The sequence below is a fragment of the Gossypium arboreum genome, chromosome 3 (genome assembly GCF_025698485.1).
Source record: "Gossypium arboreum isolate Shixiya-1 chromosome 3, ASM2569848v2, whole genome shotgun sequence".
Taxonomy (NCBI): Eukaryota; Viridiplantae; Streptophyta; class Magnoliopsida; order Malvales; family Malvaceae; genus Gossypium; species Gossypium arboreum.
Genome location: NC_069072.1, coordinates 73,911,751 through 73,930,606, shown reverse-complemented (window position 1 = coordinate 73,930,606; position 18,856 = coordinate 73,911,751). Strand labels below are relative to the sequence as shown.

At 38.7% G+C, this 18,856-nt stretch overlaps 1 protein-coding gene across 1 annotated transcript; it reads left to right on the top strand.

Moving 5' to 3' along the window:
* Positions 1-15,733: 15,733 nt before the first annotated feature.
* LOC128290569 (uncharacterized) lies at positions 15,734-18,653 on the top strand. Its single transcript, XM_053026275.1, has 5 exons — positions 15,734-16,409; positions 16,572-16,651; positions 17,085-17,564; positions 18,120-18,216; positions 18,451-18,653. The coding sequence occupies exons 1-5, from the start codon at positions 15,734-15,736 to the stop codon at positions 18,651-18,653; spliced, it is 1,536 nt and encodes a 511-aa protein (XP_052882235.1).
* The last annotated feature ends 203 nt before the right edge of the window (positions 18,654-18,856 follow it).

The following is an 18,856-nucleotide window of genomic DNA, read 5'->3' as shown; positions in this document are numbered from 1 at the left end:
AATAGGTTGACGCCATTAGGCTTCCTAGATAAGCCAACAAGTCTTCAACGAAATTAGGGAGAAAAGAATCTCACCAAATAGTTTCATTAACAAAGAAACAATAATCAAAGTTCAACAACCTTTTCAAATGACAACAAACAACTATTTATAAGCTAAGTAGTTGAATGGTTAAAAGAACATTGCTTAAAGACTAAGTAAAATTCGGCTAGAAAATACTAGAATAAACTAAAAGAAAATCATTAGTGACTAAGTCTAAATTCAACTACTTGGAACGCCATTGGGCATGCTTCATGGAGAAGCAATTCGGCTGAATGAATGTGAAGCATGGGAGCTTGACAGGATTCAGCTAAGGAGAGAATGAATGGAAGCCTTCATGCATGCTTTGGCCGAATGGCCACTTGGGAAATATCAACCAGCATGTTTTTAATTCTTTGTCCATTGGTCTCCACGAAAAGGCATATGGGAAGAAGGAAAATTTAGCAACTTTTAATGTTATCCATGCATCAATGCTTCAACAACTCATTTAAGTCTTCCATGCATGGGAAACACTTCAATAAATGTCGTCCATGAACATGTCTTGGCCATGCACAAGAAACCTTCTTAAGTGTTGTACATTGAATTTGTTTCTTGCCATGAACCTACAATAAATTAATGCATCAAGTAAATAGAAATTAATTCGGCCATGCATGCTTGCCACAAACAACCTCTTTAATGGACGCCCCTTGCATGTTGAACAACTCCTTAAATTCGTCCTATGCTTGCTCTAACATCTCTTTAATTCGAATAGTAATTAATATGCACCATAATTCGGCTGGACAAAGTAGCAACATGAATTAAATTCGGTTAAGACATAAATAGCTTATTTAATTTGTCTAAGCTTAGGACAACAATTAAATTCGGCTTAGACAAATAAATAGTAGCAGCTAATTAATTTGTCCTAAACTAAGACTCATTAAAATTTATTTAATTATGTACTGATTTGACAAATTAAAATGAGCTAATTGTTTTAAGCTAACTAAATAAACTAACTTAATTATTTCAGCAAATTAGAATGAATGAAATTAAATAATTTCGAGCCAAGCTCAATGAGCTTGCATCAAACCAAGTTGAGCTCTAATGAGCTATGTCAAACCAAAATTAACCCGATAATAAACTGAATTGACCTAAACGAAGCTCGGGAGCTGGAAACAAGCTAGGATCAGCTTGCCAACAATGCAATGCTCGACTTGGTAAGCTTGACCAAAGTAGTTTATGGGGCGGGTTTGTATCACTATACCTAATTGCCTTTTGATAGTGTGATCAAATACTCCGATAGCTTCCGATCTGTGAGCTAGCTTGGCAGAACTATAAAGGATGGAAAAGAGAGGGGAGTAAGCATTAAAGCTTAGTAAGTCCACATAAAAATAATATGAAAAGGTAGTAAGGAATCAACATGTAGAAACCTAGCAACATATACATAAAGATTATCTATCATTCAAACCTTTCTACTTACTCATCATATGCACATATATACTTGTTCATCATAAATCAATCTTTATTAAGGCATTACTCATAGGTTTTCCATACATACCTGTTCTCATCGTAAAGTATCCGTAACCATACCTCTTTCATATGTCCTCCTCGGGACTCTCATTACATTCATTACATTACCCATTGAAATCTCGGAATACTATTGGATACGCGGAAACCTTGCACATAAGTGCCACATATACAACATAGCCGAAGCTACCACATAACATGTAACACATCCATAATGAACTCAAACCTCTCAACGAGCTCGGGTGTTACGTGAATCTCATCTATTATGAACTCGAACCTCTCAACGAGCTCGGATGCCACATATCTTACGAACCCGGACCACTTAATGAGTTTGGACTTCTTAGTTCCTAGTGACATGTCACTTATATCGTAAACTATTCCTAAGGTTCAAATAGGATTTTTCCTCACTAGCATATAGTATCTCCATCGTACTTGCTCGTAACGTCATAAATTACGACCATAATACATTCATGCTTTCATAGCAATCCATAAGCATGTAACTCATAACCAATATAAAACATTTATCACAATATATTAAAGCATCAAAAACATACTACAACACCACATTATTTGCATGTGTACTTACCTCGATACAAAATGGTGATAATCGAGCTTAAACATTATGTACTTTATTCTTTCCTCGATCAAGTCCCGATTCACGTTTTTCTTGATCTATAATGCCAAATTTAACTTATTTATTATTCACATTATTCAAATGGGTCCATAAATCATGCTTTTGCAAATTTACATTTTGACCCCTAAACTTTCACTTATTTGCGACTTAGTCCCTAGGCTCGTAAAATGAAATGCATGAATTTTCTTAATTACCCAAGCTTAGCTGAACCTTTACTATGCTCATATCAGCCCATATTTTCTTTCATTTCACATTATTACTACTCACTTTTACATTTTTACAAACAAGTCCCTTGTTTAGGTGTCTTCACTAAAAATCACCTAGTAAAAGATGTTTGTCATGCATCAAACATTCATATTCCTCTATTAATAATCAAAATACAAGCATTTCATACATGGGTAAATTTTCATACATGAACTCTAGCTCAAAATATAGCTAGAAATGGGTAGACCATGTTACCCAGACTTTAAAAATACAAAGAACATTAAAAACGGGGCTAGAGAGCACTTACTATTGAGCTTGGAAATGTTGAACAAAACCCTAGCTATGGTGTTTTGTGGTTTTCGGTAGCCAAAGAAGAAGATGGACACATTTTTGGTTTGATTTTCCCTTTTTATTCTTTTAATACCTAATGAGCGAAATGCCCTTAGGGTTTCTCTTTCCAATTTTTCCTATGCATGTCCATTTTTGTCCAAAATTTTAAAAATTGGTATAATTTCTAATTAGGACCCTCTAATTCAATTCTAATGCAATTTCATGCTTAAAGCTTCTAGAATGCAAGTTTTGCACTTTATTCAATTTAGTCCCTAAAATGTAATTGGACATTTTATGCATAGAATTTCTTCATGAAACTTTCACACAAGCATGCATTCATAAAATTATCCTCATAAGAATCATAAAATAACTATTTCTATCTGAGATTTATGGTCTCGAAACCATTGTTCCGTGTAGGCCCTAATTTGGGATGTTACAACTCTACCCCATTTAGGGATTTTCATCCCCGAAAATCTTACTGGTGAAAAGGTTTAGATATTGTTTCCTTATGGCCTCCTTGGGATCCCATGTAGCCTCTTCAACCCCATGTCTTTCACAAGAGCAACACTTTTGTTTAGGAATTGCTTGAGTTCTCGAGCCAAGATCTTAATAGGTTCTTCATCATGTCATATCCGATCTGATTTCAACCTTTTTCGGTATAATTTCATGTGAAGGGTCAGATCTATATCGGCACAACATGGACACATGAAACACATCGTGAATCTTTTCTAATTAAGTCAGCAAAGCCAATCGATAAGCAACAGGCCCTATCCTCTCGGTAACCTCATACGGTCCTATGAAACGAGGACTCAACTTGCCTTCTCTACCGAATCTCAAAACCTTCTTCCATAGAGATACTTTCAAGAATACCTTATTACCTTCTCTACCGAATCTTAAAACCTTCTTCCATGGAGATACTTTCAAGAATACCTTATTACCAACTTGATACTAAATTTCTTTCCTTTTCAAATCTGCATACGACTTTTTTCTATCCAACGCCGCTATCAAACAATCACAAATTACTTTCACTTTTTCCTCGGTTTCCTTAATCAAATCTATCCCATGAATCTTATTCTCCTTAAATTCAATCCAATACAATAGTGTATGACATTTACGTCTATACAATGCTTCATAAGGTGCCATTTTCAAACTCGTCTGATAGCTATTATTATAGGCAAATTCAACCAAAGGTAGGTACTTTTCCCAACTACCTTGAAATTCAAGAACACAACATCTAAGCATATCTTCAAGTGTCTGAATTATTCTCTCGGATTGTCCATCAGTCTGTGGATGAAAAGTGACACTAAAATTCAGCTTTGTACCCAAAGCTTCTTGTAACTTCTTCCAAAACCGCAAAGTGAACATCGGATCCATGTCCAAAATAATTGATAAAAGTACTCTATGAAGTCTCACAATCTTATAAATGTTCAGCTCCACTAACTTATCAAGTGAATAATCAACACGTACCGGTATAAAATGAGCCGACTTAGTTAATCTGTCAACCAATACCCATATGGCATCTTTCTTTCTTAGTGTCAACGGCAAGCCTATCACAAAGTCGATAGTAATTCTGTCCTATTTCCATTCGGGAACTAAGATAGGCTGAAGTAAACCTGAAGGTAACTGGTGTTTGGCCTTTACTTGTTGGCAAATCAAGCATCTCGATACAAATTCGAATATATCTCTTTTCATGCCAATCCACCAATACATTTTCTTTAAATCATTGTACATCTTTGTGCTACCCAGGTGAACTGACATACCTCCGTTATGAGCCTCATGCAAAATATCCAGAATCAACTCAGCATCCTTCGAGACACAAATCCTTCCACGGAACCTCAAACAACCATCAGGACCTCTCTGGAAATCTGATTCACAGCTCGGATCACACTGAGCTTTCTTAGCTTGTAACTCTTTACAGCTTCCTGAGCATCACAAATCTGTTGAAGAAAAGTCGGTCTAACTTTTAACTCAACTAGAATAGCGCCATCATGAGATAGGGCTAGTCGTGCGTTCATAGCTCTCAAAGAAAATAAAGACTTCCTACTCAAAGCATCGGCAACCACATTTGCCTTAATCGGGTGATAATCTATCACAAGCTCATAATCTTTTTAATAATTCAAGTCGCCTTCGTTGCCTCAAATTCAAGTCTTTTTGAGTCATCAGATATTTAAGACTTTTATGGTCTGAATAAACATGGCATTTCTCCCCGAATAGATAATGTCGCCAAATCTTCAAAGCAAATACAATAGCTGCTAATTCTAAATCATGCGTAGGATAGTTCTTCTCATAGGGCTTCAATTGCCTTGAAGCATAAGCTAATACCTTACCTTCTTGCATAAGTACACAACCTAGTCCATTCAAGGACGCATCAGTATAAATCACAAATTCTTTCCCTGATTCCGGTTGTACTAACACTGGTGCCTCGGTTAACAATGCTTTCAGTTTCTCAAAACTCTGTTGGCACTTCTCCATCCATTCGAACTTAACATCTTTTTGCAACAACTTCATCGTTGGAGTGGCTATCATCGAAAACCCTTTCAAAAACTATCTGTAATAACTGGCTATGTAACACCCCGAACCCGAGACCATCGCCGGTGTCGGACACGAGGGGTTAACAAACCAAGTTCACTTGTTTTGCCCACCAATTTGACATTTCCAGTCAGGCTGGAAAACTGCATCACCGTCGCCTTAAAAATCATATCTCGAGTTTCAAAACTCGGAAACTGGTTTCGTAAATTTTCCCTGAATTTAGACTCATGTATCCATCCATGGATTTATTTCTAGAATTTTTGGTCGGGCCAATTGGTACAGTTTATTAGTTAAAGTCACCCATGTTACAGGGATCGACTGCTCTGACCTTCGCGCGTTACAACTTGAATATCTCACTGTACAGAACTTTAATACTGGTTCCGTTTATTTCTAATGAAACTAGACTCAAAATGGAATCTGTACATATAAGGCATGACTCCTAATTCTTTCTGGATAATTTATAGAAAATTTTTAAAGTTGCGATATGGGACCCAGAAACCGTTCTGGCCCTGTCTCACAATAGCTTTAATATCTCTTAACATGTAACTCCTATGACCATTTCGTTTCTTCCATATGAAAATAGACTCACCAAGGTTCATTTACATAGCTTATTCACTATTTAATACCATTCCTACAAATTTTGGTGATTTTTCACATTCACGTCACTGCAGCTGGCAGCATCTGTTTTTAAGGTAGGTCTTACCTATTTGGTAGTCTCCATGAACCAACTAGTCTTGCCATACATAGGTTCATATATGATCATTTTAACCATGCCAATGGCTGATCATGTGACCAACATTCCCATTTCCAATCCATGGTCACATCATGACACCAAATATATACATATACAAACCGCAAATAGTCTAAGTCGATACTTCACTTTTACGAGCCATTTTCGCATGGCCGTACACAAATACATCACAACATATTTAACCAACAAGGGTAGTCCTATACATGCCATTTCAAAGTTCAACCAAAATTTATACCAAAATAGAGACGTTGATAGTGTGGATGACTTGACTTTATTGATCCCGAATCCGATTGCTATCGAGTGAAATCTATAAAACAGAGAGCCAAAGCAACGGGTAAGCATTTTTATGCTTAGTAAGTCTCAAGGAATATAATCAACTCTAATTACAGCAATACATTCACATAGCCAAATGCATCATTTCATTAATACACATTCTTACTTCACACTTCATCATTATATACTTTCACAAAGTATCAATCAATTCAATAACTGAAATTCATTAGTCGATTGAGCGAATGTTGCTCAAACATGTCGACTTTCAATGCACATATAAACGTACCTTATTCTTTGGGCTTCTCGAGTGTACTAATTGAATTTATTACAGCAACCAACACTCACCTCCAGCCCAAGATTCTTGAATATAACCGGATATAACCACGTGCACAAATGCCTTGGTCTTAGCCGGATAGAATGTCTCGCACGAATGCCTTGGTCTTAGCCGGATGTAGCCACTAGCACAATTGCCTTCGGTCTTAACCGGATATAATTTCCAGCATAATTGTCTTGGGCTTAGCCCGGATATCATTCAATTTCTCATGCACACATACATCAATAATCATTGGACATACATATTTCATTCTCGTTACTAAGGCTCAAACACAATTATAATCACTAGCATAATCGCCTTGGGACTTAGCCCGGCATTATTCAATACTCATACACACATAAATCAATAATCAATACATCCATATTTCATTCCACATAATTCAAGTAAGGTCACTTCTTGAGGACTTACCTCGGATGTTGTCGAACGGCTTTTACGGCTATTCGATCACTTTTTCCTTCCCTTGTCCAATTGTGGCCCTCTTAGCTCTTGAGCTAATTCAAACAAATTCAATTTATTAAAACCTCATTGTGCTAGCTTATGGCGAATATGACAAGGAGTTTAAATGGTCATATGGCCACTCTTTAGCTTGAATACACAATGGTCATGCACATTTTATACTACATCAAGCAATTCAATACAATTTATTCGAGCATCAAGGAAAAGCTAAGGCCTTCAATAGGCTACCCAAGGCGAATATTCATGTACATGTTGAGGCCAATTATGCACTTAATACCTCACAAAACAGCATGCATTTTACTAGTTAATGCTTTGCATATTGTAGCTCAAAACTTATAATATAGCATCAAGCACTCATATGTGTGCTAGGCCGAATGTGCTTGCAATTTCACAATCATTCTTCAACATCTTCTTCTTTAAACAACCATATTCATCACTTAGTTCATAACCAAAACATCATGTGCAAACATATATATACATATATGAGCATGGCGAATTTCAAGGTGTCCATAGCCATCCAAAACACAAATTTTAACTAACATGCAAGAAGCATGAACCATGCTCATGAATGCATCATGGCGAATATGACAATCATGCCCTTTTCAACTTCAATCATGATTAAACAAAAGAAAAGTCAAAATCTTACTCAAAAGTAGACAATCCATCATTGCATGCATCATCATCAAGCTTCACACTTAGCATGCAATGGCTTTATCACCATAACAACTTTGGCCAAATACCATTTCCATGGCATAACAAAGATTTGAGCCATGGCTAACATGCACATCAAGTTAGCAACCAAAACATGCATGAAACTCCTAACACAACCTCATACATACCTTAATCTTGATGCAAACTTAGCCAAATCTCCTTCTAGATCTCTTCCAAACCAAGCATGAAGCAAAAATCCTCCTTCTTCCTTAGTTTTGGCTCAAAGAAAGGATGAACAAAATTTTTTCTTTCTTTCTCTACAACTCACTGCAATGGGGGAATACCACACTCACACACATTTTTTTCATTCTTTTCTTACCCATACACCTTTGTTTATTATTTCTCCCTAATGCACCAACAAAACATGTTTCATGACATGTTTTGCCCATCCTCTCTTGCCATGGCCGCCACTTCATGTTGGGGGAAATTTGACATGCAAATCCCTTATTTTTGCATGCATGAGCAACTAGTCATCACACATTTCCCCATCATACATTCAAAGTTCACTACTAGGTCCTTTCTAGTGAAATTCGCATTTATAACACTAAATCGAAACATCAAAAATGTCACACACAAATTAACACATATCATAGGCATCAAAATAAATTTTAAATTATTTTTATGCCTCGGTTTTGTGGTCCCGAAACCACATCCCGACTAGGGTCAATTTTGGGCTGTCACAGGCTAAACCCAGAAAGCTCCTAACTTCGATTACGTTCCTTGGTGGCTTCCATTCGATGATAGTAGAAATCTTACTGGGATCAACTAGTACACCATCTCCTGAAACAATGTGGCCTAAAAATTCAACCTCTCGAAGCCAAAACTCACTTTTACTAAACTTAGCATATAACTTCTTATCCCTCAGAGTCTGTAAAACAGTTCTCAAATTTTGACATGCTCTGCCTCATCTCCAGAATAAATCAGAATATCATCGATAAACACCATAATAAACTTATCTAAATATGGCTGAAAAATCCGATTCATTAAATCCATAAACATAGCAGGACATTCGTTAGACCAAATGGCATAACAAGAAACTCATAATGGCCATACCTCATTCTAAATGTAGTCTTAGGCACATCAGACTCTTTCACTCGTAACTGGTAGTATCCAGACCTCAAGTCTATCTTAGAGAACCACGTCGCTCCCTTCAATTGATCGAACAAGTCATCAATTCTTGGAAGAGGATACTTATATTTTATTGTGACCTTATTAAGTTGCTGGTAGTCAATGCATAATCTCATAGAGTTGTCCTTCGTTTTCACGAATAGTACAGGAGCACCCCACGATGAAATGCTTGGTCTCGCGGAACCTTTGTTGGTCAGCTCTTGTAACTGTGACTTCAATTCTTTCAGTTCAGTCGGGGCCATCCTATATGGGGAAATAGAGATGGGTGCCATCCCTGGCATCAGCTCAATACTGAATTCAACTTCTCTAACTGGAGGTAAACCCGGTAATTCCTCCAAAAATATGTCTGCATACTCGGACACAGCCGACATTGATTCAATTTTCAATTTGGACTCCTTTATATTCAATATATATGTCAAAGAAGCTTTATACCCTTTTCTCATATATCTCTAAGCAACCATCGAAGATACATTATAAGAGATTTATCCGCATCATCTGATTCAACCCGAAGAATTTCACCATTTTCAGAATTTAGTTCCATAACTTTCTGTCTACAATTCACTATAGCCTCATTTAGTGTCAACCAATCCATACCCAGTACGACATCAAATTCATCAAATGACAACAACATTAAGTCAGCCAAAAAATAATGATCTCTAAGCATCAAAAGACATTTCTTGCATACTTTATCAACTATCACATGCTTTCCTAACGGGTTAGACACCTTATTACAAATTTTGTAGACTCGGCAGGTATATTCATGGTAAATTCCAATTTCATACACATACGAATGAGTGGAGCCAGGGTCTATCAAAGCAATAACATTAGTATCATAGAGAGAAAGTTTACCAGTGATCACATCAGGAGAGGTTGTGTCTTCACGTGCACATATGGCATAGGATCTAGCCGGAACTCTAGCTTCAGACCTTACTGTAGTATATTGCATTACATTCTTACTACCGGACCCATGCCTGACACTTCTCAAGGGTCTTCCCCTAGAAGTTGCCCCACTCGACCTTGGACTCTGAAATCTTTCTTTTTCCATCATCTCAGGACAGTCTTTAATAAAGTGGTCTAAAGAACCACAGTTAAAACAAGATCCTTCACTCACTCTACAATTGCCAAAATAATGTCTACCACATTGCGGACATTCAGCCTTGGAAGGTTCAGCGTTACCCATGCTTGCCACAGACGTAGCCTGAGATCTAAAACCCGAATTTTTCTTTTTGAGATTCTCGTATAAATGTCCAGCTGGCACATGTGAACGAGAATACATCTCTCTAGATTTCTTATATTGAGATGGCAATGACTTACTCATGTACCTCTTTCTTGTATCTCTTGCATCGACTCAGCCTTCTTCCTTTCTTTATCTAAGTCTTCGGCTTTACAAGCTCGTTCAACAAGTACCACAAATTCTTTCAACTCAAGAATACCCACTAATGATTTAATATCCTCATTGAGCCCATCTTCAAATATTCTACACATCTTAGCCTCGGAGGTACACACTCTCAAGCATATTTTCTAAGTCTGACGAATTCTCTCTCATATTCACTGACTGTAATACAACCCTATTTCAATTCTAGGAATTCCTTACACTTCTGTCCAATGAATCTTTCACTAATGTATTTCTTTCGAAATTCCTCTTGAAAGAATTTCCAAGTAACCCTCTCTAGTGGTACTACAGATATTAGCATTCTCCACCAGTGATACGCTACATCTCTCAATAGGGATATGGTACATTTCAAGCACTCATCGGGTGTACATGACAGTTCATCAAATACCCGTATCGAGTTCTCTAACCAAAACTTCGCTCTTTCAGGGTCATCGTTGGCATTTGCCCTAAATTCTTCGGCACCTTATTTTCGAATTCTATCGATAGGTGTTCTAGCAAGTCTCATGAAATCCATATGTTGAGGCATTACAGGTGCGGGTTGAGGATTTGGGGGAGGTGGGGAAGGTTGAGCATTCGAGTTCGTTCGAACAAACTCCGCATACCATGTATCCATCATGTGGAGAAAGGCCTCTATGCCTCCCTCTCCTCTACTAACCGTTTCGGGCCTACTTTCAGATGGCACCGCTATATGAAAACACATTTTAATATTTTCAAGAGTAGTCACACTATCATTACTTATATATATAGGTATGGAATGTATAGCTAGACTCAAATACGCTAGGTTAGTCTGAGATCTGACTAAACTATAGCTCTGATACCACTAAATGTAACACCCTTTACCCATATTCAATGTCGAAATAGGGTTTAAGGTGTTACCGGACTTAAACATTTACAACATGCAAAACCGGGTCACAAAATTTCATCCAAATTAAAAACAAATCAAACAAGATCATATTATCCTTATCATGGACCTACGAGTTCCAAAACATACATTAAAAGAAATCCGAAACTAAACCGAGAACTTAAGAAAATTCTAAGAAAAATTCCTAATTTAAGCCTCACATGCTCGTGTGGAGGTAATGCACACGCCCATGTGCTTTAGGACACACTCGTGTCCCTTACCCGTGTAGAATTTTTTGAATTCGTTTTTCATTCCGAACCTTCAGGGGTTTTCACACGGCCAAGCACAAACCTGTGTCCCTCACACAGCATAGACGCCGTGTCATTGCCCCTGTCCAAAAACCTGGATATTTTGTTTATGACATCATCGCTCATTTAGGGGCACACTGATGTGATCACGCCCCATGGTTCAGCTAGTTCGAGCGAGGATTCTATGGTGCTACCACAAGGTCCTGTTACTCGAGCTCGAGCCAAGAAGTTTAAGGAGTCCATCACAGCTTTTGTAGCTCAACTTTGGATTGAAACTCCATTAGGACGCTTCGAGAAAGCTGATTCCAGTTCCTTGAACTCACCATGCAACTACCTGCAAGTCCAGCTCAACTCATCGAGCTCGCCACCAGCTCACTTCCAGTTCCCACTCGGGTCCACTCACTACCACTCATGGGTCCAAGTCTAGCTCGGTTTTAGCTCATGAGTTGAATTCTAGCTCATGAAGACTACTTTGACTTCATTTGACTGCTATTAAATTTTTATTTAATAAGTTCATTAATTAGTTAATTAATAAACCACATATTAAATTTAGTTCACATTAGTTTTATTAAATATGTCTTAAAAGTGTTTATTGATATTAATTAAATTGTCATAACCGAATTTAATGTTTACATTTGTGTTCACATTAGCTTGAATTAATTCTGTTCACATTTTCTTGTAGAAACTCAATAGATGTATGGAGCTTGAAGCAACATGTCTTTTGGAGGGTGCATGGACGGCTAAGGTGCATGGACACTCAAGATGCATGAATCGGTGGAATGCATGAATGGCAAGGTACATTAATTCCAAAGGTTCATGAATGACCAAGAGCCATGAATGTTGTGCTACCTCTTCATCTACACAAGTGACTATTCGGTCAAAGGGACATAATACATGCATGAGATGGTTGGCCGAATGACTTCCTCCATGAACCTCTACATTCCGTTCACATTGTGTTCACACAACAAGTCCTTTTGGTTCACCATGTTCACACCTATGGACTCTTCAGGTTACGGTATTCACACCTATTTTGGCCCTTGGAGTTACACCATTTAATTCATGATTTTTGGCTAAAGGTTGCCACTTAATTGCTTCATTAAACAAGGGAGGCCGAACCTAGCAAGTGTCCCTTGGAGCTTCATTCATTCACTTGTCATTTATTAAACATGAAGCATTCACAATTCATGTTCCATAGCAGAATCTAGTCATGCACATTAAGGATTAATTTTCTAGAATTTTCTTTTACTTAATTTGTAAGTATGAAAAGCCATTCGGCTACCTAGACTTTAGGCCTATAAATACTTGTTATTTTTTTTCATGTAAAGAACTTTTGAGACTTTTGTTAATGTTATGCTGCCGAATTTGTTAGGCAAAAATTTTTCTCAAATTTCGTTCAAAGATTCGATTGGCTTCCTAACGTCTAGTGTGTCAACTGTTGTTCTTTGTCAAAACCGAACTTATCACTACTCGTAGTGTGGCGTTCAAACATACCGAGGTTCCTATCTTGTTAGATAGTGGGTCGATGTTTTCATTTACCAATTCCAAACCGAACTAAAAGAGCTTATAAACAACGAGTCGATACCAAATCAATATTGGTTCTTGTTTGCACTTTTTGTTCAACCCCATTTCTCCATTTACCAATTGTACCTAAACCGACTATTCCATTTCTTCAATTCCCCCTTACCTAATTGAACCAATTCCTTCATCCATACCTATTCAGACTCCAAACCCGAACTTTCAAATTCTTCTTACCTATTCTAATCCGAACCCAAAACCAATATCCTTCCTTCCTTCATCCGACCTTTTCAATTAAACCTAACGTAACTTCTTGTTGACGATCGGACACACTAATACGAGAAGCTTAGACTTTCGAAGCGGAAGCGGAGCATTCCCGAGGTAGGTTCAGAAAAAAAAATTGTATACCGAAGTTTTCTCATTTTGATTGGTTTGTTGCTGTTGTTATAAAAGCAAAAATCTACGCAGCCGAGAAAAAAAATCGTGTACAAAAGTGCTTCTATTGTATTTAGTTTGCTGATATAGTACAAAAAAAAGTTATACAAGTTTTAAAAAAAAAATTCGAAAAAAAATCGAAAAAAAAGTGATTTATGTAATTCAATTGTTAGTTGATCGTCAAGCTTTGATTTGATATAGTTTCCGATCCATCTTCTATCCTACTCTTCCTAATACGCCACACTTTTAACCCAATTCCCTATTCTTTCAGCCTACCCAAAACCGAATACATCAATCACTTGTTACCCCTTTTGAACCGACCACCTAGACCAAGGACTAAGCCTTAACGAATCTGCTTACGAAATCACGAGAAAAGGTTTAGAGAGGTAAAAGGCACGAGAGTTGTAAGTGCAATAGAGTGGAGGTAAAAGCCTAATTTCGAGTATAAACACGAGTGTGAGAGAAACATCTTCTTTTCCTTTTCGAGAGATTGTGAGGTTTTGTGGTGAAGTTTACTTTAACAACGTTTTAATGTCACAAGAGTCAGATCACAACGTGGAAGATCATCCGGCAAGACAACCCATTCGCAACGTCCCCGACTTAAACATGCAAGCCTTATTACGAGAAATGGAGTAACTCCTAGATCGAAGGCTCAATCCCATCAAAGACCGTTTGTTCCAAGTTGAAACGAATGGCCAACGTGAAAGAGCACCCGAGGGGGTTAGACCAAGATGGGAGAGGCCAAATCAGAATCGGGGAAGACGAAGGGTCCAAGACGATGAAGCAAATGACCTTAGTGATCTTGAAAGTGAACAAGAGTCTAATGCTAGTGATCGACATACGCAACACCGACAACGAGATCGAAGACGCGAAGATGCTGATCTCAAGAACATTAAACTGTCTATTCCACCGTTTCAAGGTAGATCGGATCCGGAGGCCTATCTTGAATGGGAAAAAAAGATAGAGTTGGTGTTCGATTGTCACAATTACTCCGAGAATAAAAAGGTGAAACTAGCAGCAATAGAGTTTTCGGACTACGCCATGATTTGGTGGGAACAACTAACCACTAGTCGGAGGCGTAACGGTGAATGTCCTATCTCTACATGGATCGAAATGAAGGCGGTGATGAGGCGACGATTTATCCCTGCGTACTACCACTGGGAGTTGCACCAAAAACTCCAAAATCTCACGCAAGGGTCCAAAAGTGTTGAGGATTACTACAAAGAGATTGAAATCGCGATGATTCGAGCGGATGTCCAAGAAGATCCCAAAGAAACAATGGCGCGATTCCTGGCTGGTCTAAATCGAAATATAGCAAACGTAGTGGAATTAGAACACTACATTGAAGTGGTTGATATGGTCCATATGGCCATCAAGGTGGAAAGACAACTCAAGAGAAAAGGCCCAAGTCAAGGGTTTCCCACTTCTAACCCTTCAAAGTGGAGCCAAGGATCAAGTAAAGGACCTGCCAATCCTCGAGGGAAGGAGACCACGGTACCTCCAAAAACCAACAAGCCCATCGCCGAAGTAAACAAAGGCAAGGTACCCGAATCGTCATACAATCGAAATCAGGATATTAAGTGTTTTATGTGTCTCGGAAGAGGCCACATAGCAAGCCAATGCCCAAATCAAAGGACCATGGTATTGTGAGCCGATGGCGAGATCAAAACGGAGGATGAGGAGGAGAAAGAATCTAAATCGGCTTCTGAAGTTGAGGAGGACGTGGAACAACCCATGGAAGGAGAACTACTTATTGTAAAACAAAGTCTAAGTCTCCAAGGCATGGAGAATAATCTCCAACAAGAGAATATCTTCCACACTCGGTGCTAAGTCAGAGGCAAAGTCTGTAGCGTCATTATCGATGGAGGCAGCTGTACCAATGTAGCAAGTACCATGATGGTTGAAAGACTTGGTTTGCCTACTACCAAGCATCTAAGCCCCTACAAACTTCAATGGCTCAATGACGGAGGAGAGCTTAAGGTAACGAAACAAGTACTTGTCTCTTTTAACATCGGCAAGTATTCGGATGAAGTTCTTTGTGACGTTGTACCGATGCATGCGGGGCATTTGTTACTTGGCCGACCGTGGCAATTTGATAGACGAGTTCAACACGACGGGTATACCAACCGGTATACATTCAAATTCATGGGAAAGAATGTGACGTTGGTGCCGTTGACTCCCAAACAAGTGTATGAAGACCAAATCAAGCTAAAAGCTTCTGTTGAGCAAATGAGAGAAAAAGAAAAAGAAAGTTGTAAAAAAGTAAAGGAAGAGAAAAATAAGAAAAAAAAAAAAGAGAGTGACAAGAAAAATATCCAAGAAAAAGAAGAAAAAGAAAAGAAAATCGAGAAAATGAGTGTTTTTGCAAGAGTTAGTGATGTGAGGAAGGCTTTGGTGATGAATCGAACTGTTCTTGTACTTTTGTACAAGGAAGCATTAATTTCTACTAACGATTTACCCGATACCCTGCCCCCTCCTATTTTGTCTTTGTTGCAGGATTTCCAAGACGTTTTTCTGGAAGAAACCCCGAGTGGTCTTCCACCACTTTGTGGAATCGAGCATGAAATTGATTTTGTGCCGGGAGCGGTTATTCCAAATCGACCTGCTTACCAAGCCAATCCGGAGGAGACCAAGGAGTTGCAAAGACAAGTCAATGAACTGATGGAAAAAGGCTACATTCGTGAGAGCCTAAGTCCCTGTGCTATTCCCGTATTATTGGTACCGAAAAACGACGGAACATGGCGCATGTGCGTGGATTGTCGAGCCGTTAACAAGATAGCAATCAAATACCGTCATCCCATTCCTCGCTTAGATGACATGTTAGATGAGCTTAGTGGGGCCAAAGTGTTCTCAAAAATCGATTTGAAGAGTGGCTACCACCAAATTCGGATGCAAGAAGGAGACGAATGGAAAACAGCATTCAAGACCAAGCACGGACTATACGAATGGTTGGTTATGCCTTTTGGCCTTACCAACGCTCCAAGTACGTTCATGAGACTAATGAACCATGTCTTAAGGCCTTTCATCGGTAAGTTTTGTGTGGTATATTTCGACGATATATTGATTTATAGCAAATTTATGGAAGAACATGTAAGTCATCTCAAATCTGTTTTAGAAGTTTTGCGAAAAGAGACCTTATATGCTAATTTAAAGAAATGCTCTTTTTGTTCTAACAAAACTATTTTTCTAGGATTTGTGGTTAGTGCGAATGGTCTCGAGGTAGACCAAGAAAAGATTAAGGCCATACGAGATTGGCCAAGGCCTACGAGTGTTACGCAAGTTCGAAGTTTCCATGGCCTAGCAAGTTTTTACCGACGATTCGTTTCGAATTTTAGCACTATTGCTGCTCCACTTACGAGTGTTATTAAGAAAAATTCTTCTTTTATTTGGAACGATGAACAAGAGAAATCATTTCTAAAAATCAAAGATTGTCTCACTAATGCTCATTTGCTTGCCCTTCCAGATTTCTCGAAGACTTTTGAGATCGAGTGCGATGCTTCGGGCCTTGGAATCGGGACCGTGTTGACACAAGATGGACGTCCTGTGGCTTACTTTAGTGAAAAACTCAATGGAGCCGTACTCAACTATCAACTATCCGGTGTATGATAAAGTGATATACGCGCTCATACGAGCCCTTGAGACATGGCAACATTACTATTGGCCTAAAGAATTCGTTATTCACTCCGATCACGAAGCCTTGAAGCACATCAAAGGTCAACATAAGTTGAACCAACGCCACGCGAAGTGGGTTGAATACCTTGAGTCGTTTCCGTATGTCATCAAATATAAGAAAGGTGAAGATAATATCGTGGCTGATGCGCTTTCAAGAAGGTATACTCTGTTATCATATTTGGATTCTAAGATTCTTGGTTTTACATTATTAAAAGATTCCTATGTAAACGATTCCGATTTTGGAGAGATATTTGTTTCTTGTGAGAAAGGTCCTTTTGAAAATTTTTATAGGTACGAGGGCTATCTTTTTCGAGAAGGTAAATTATGCATTCCTTGTGGATCTGTCCGAGACTTATTAGTGCATGAGGCGCATAGTGGCGGGCTTATGGGACACTTCGGGGTCAATAAGACGCTAGCCACTCTCCACGAACATTTTTATTGGCTGCGGATGCGAAAAGACATGGAGCGAGTTTGCGAAAGGTGTATAGCCTACAAAAAGGCTAAATCAAAGGTTCAACCCCATGGCTTGTACACACCATTGCCCATTCTCAAGCAATCGTGGATTGACATCTCCATGGATTTTGTTCTCGGACTTCCGCGCACAAAAGCGGGAAGGATTCTATTTTTGTTGTTGTTGATAGATTTTCAAAAATGTCTCATTTTATTTCCTGTACTAAGATGATGATGCCGTTCATGTTGCAAACTTATTTTTCAGGGATATCGTTAGACTACATGGCATTCCTCGTACGATCGTGTCAGATTGAGATGCAAAATTTTTAAGTCACTTTTGGAAGTCTTTGTGGGGTAAATTAGGGACCAAACTTCTGTTTTCGACCACCTGCCACCCCCAAATTGATGGCCAAACGGAAGTTGTCAATAGAGTTCTATCTACTTTGCTTCGGGCCATCATTCAAAGAATTTGAAGATGTGGGAGGATTGTCTACCCCATATTGAGTTTGTGTATAATCGTTCTGTCCATTCTGTGACTAAATTCTCCCCATTTGAAATTGTTTACGGTTTTAATCCCTTGACACCTTTAGATCTATTGCCTTTACCTACTGATCAGTTTGTCCATGTAGATGCGAAGAAAAAGGCAGATTTTGTCAAGGATTTATATAGCAAGGTGCAGGCCAATATCGAGGCTAGGACTGAGTCCTATGTGCGTAATGCGAACAAAGGCTGAAAACGAGTAGTTTTTGAACTCGGAGAATGGGTTTGGATTCATATGCGCAAGGAGCATTTTCTGACCTAATGGAAATCTAAGCTACTGCCTCCCGGAGACGGTCCTTTTCAAGTTTTAGAGCGAATAAATGAAAATTCTTATAAAATTGACTTGCCAGGAGATTATAATGTCAGCGCTACTTTTAATGTGTTAGATTTAACCCCTTTTAATGCAGATTTAAACTTGAGGAAAAGTCATTTTGAAAAGGGGGGGAATGATGTGACCGCGCCCCATGGTTCAGCTAGTTCGAGCGAGGATTCTATGGTGCTACCACACGGTCCTGTTACTCGAGCTCGAGCAAAGAAGTTTAAGGAGTCCATCACGCCTTTTGTAGCTCAACTTTGGATTGAACGCAAATTAGGGCGCTCAGAGAGCTGATTCCAGTTCCTTGAACTCACTATGCAACTACACGCAAGTCCAGCTCAACTCATCGAGCTCGCCACCAGCTCACTTCCAGTTCCCGGCTCGGGTCCAGCTCACTACCAGCTCATGGGTCCAAGTCCAGCTCGGTTTTAGCTCATGAGTTGAATTCTAGCTCATGAAGACTAATTTGACTTCATTTGACTGCTATTAAATTTTTA

Bases quoted from the DNA above. Each gene is read 5' to 3' on its own strand.
- LOC128290569 (XM_053026275.1), top strand. From the start codon at position 15,734: ATGAGTGTTTTTGCAAGAGTTAGTGATGTGAGGAAGGCTTTGGTGATG. The intron at 17,565-18,119 runs GTTCAACCCCAT...CCTACTGATCAG, and splicing joins ACAAAAAGGCTAAATCAAAG to TTTGTCCATGTAGATGCGAA. The intron at 18,217-18,450 runs GTAATGCGAACA...CTTTTAATGCAG, and splicing joins TAGGACTGAGTCCTATGTGC to ATTTAAACTTGAGGAAAAGT.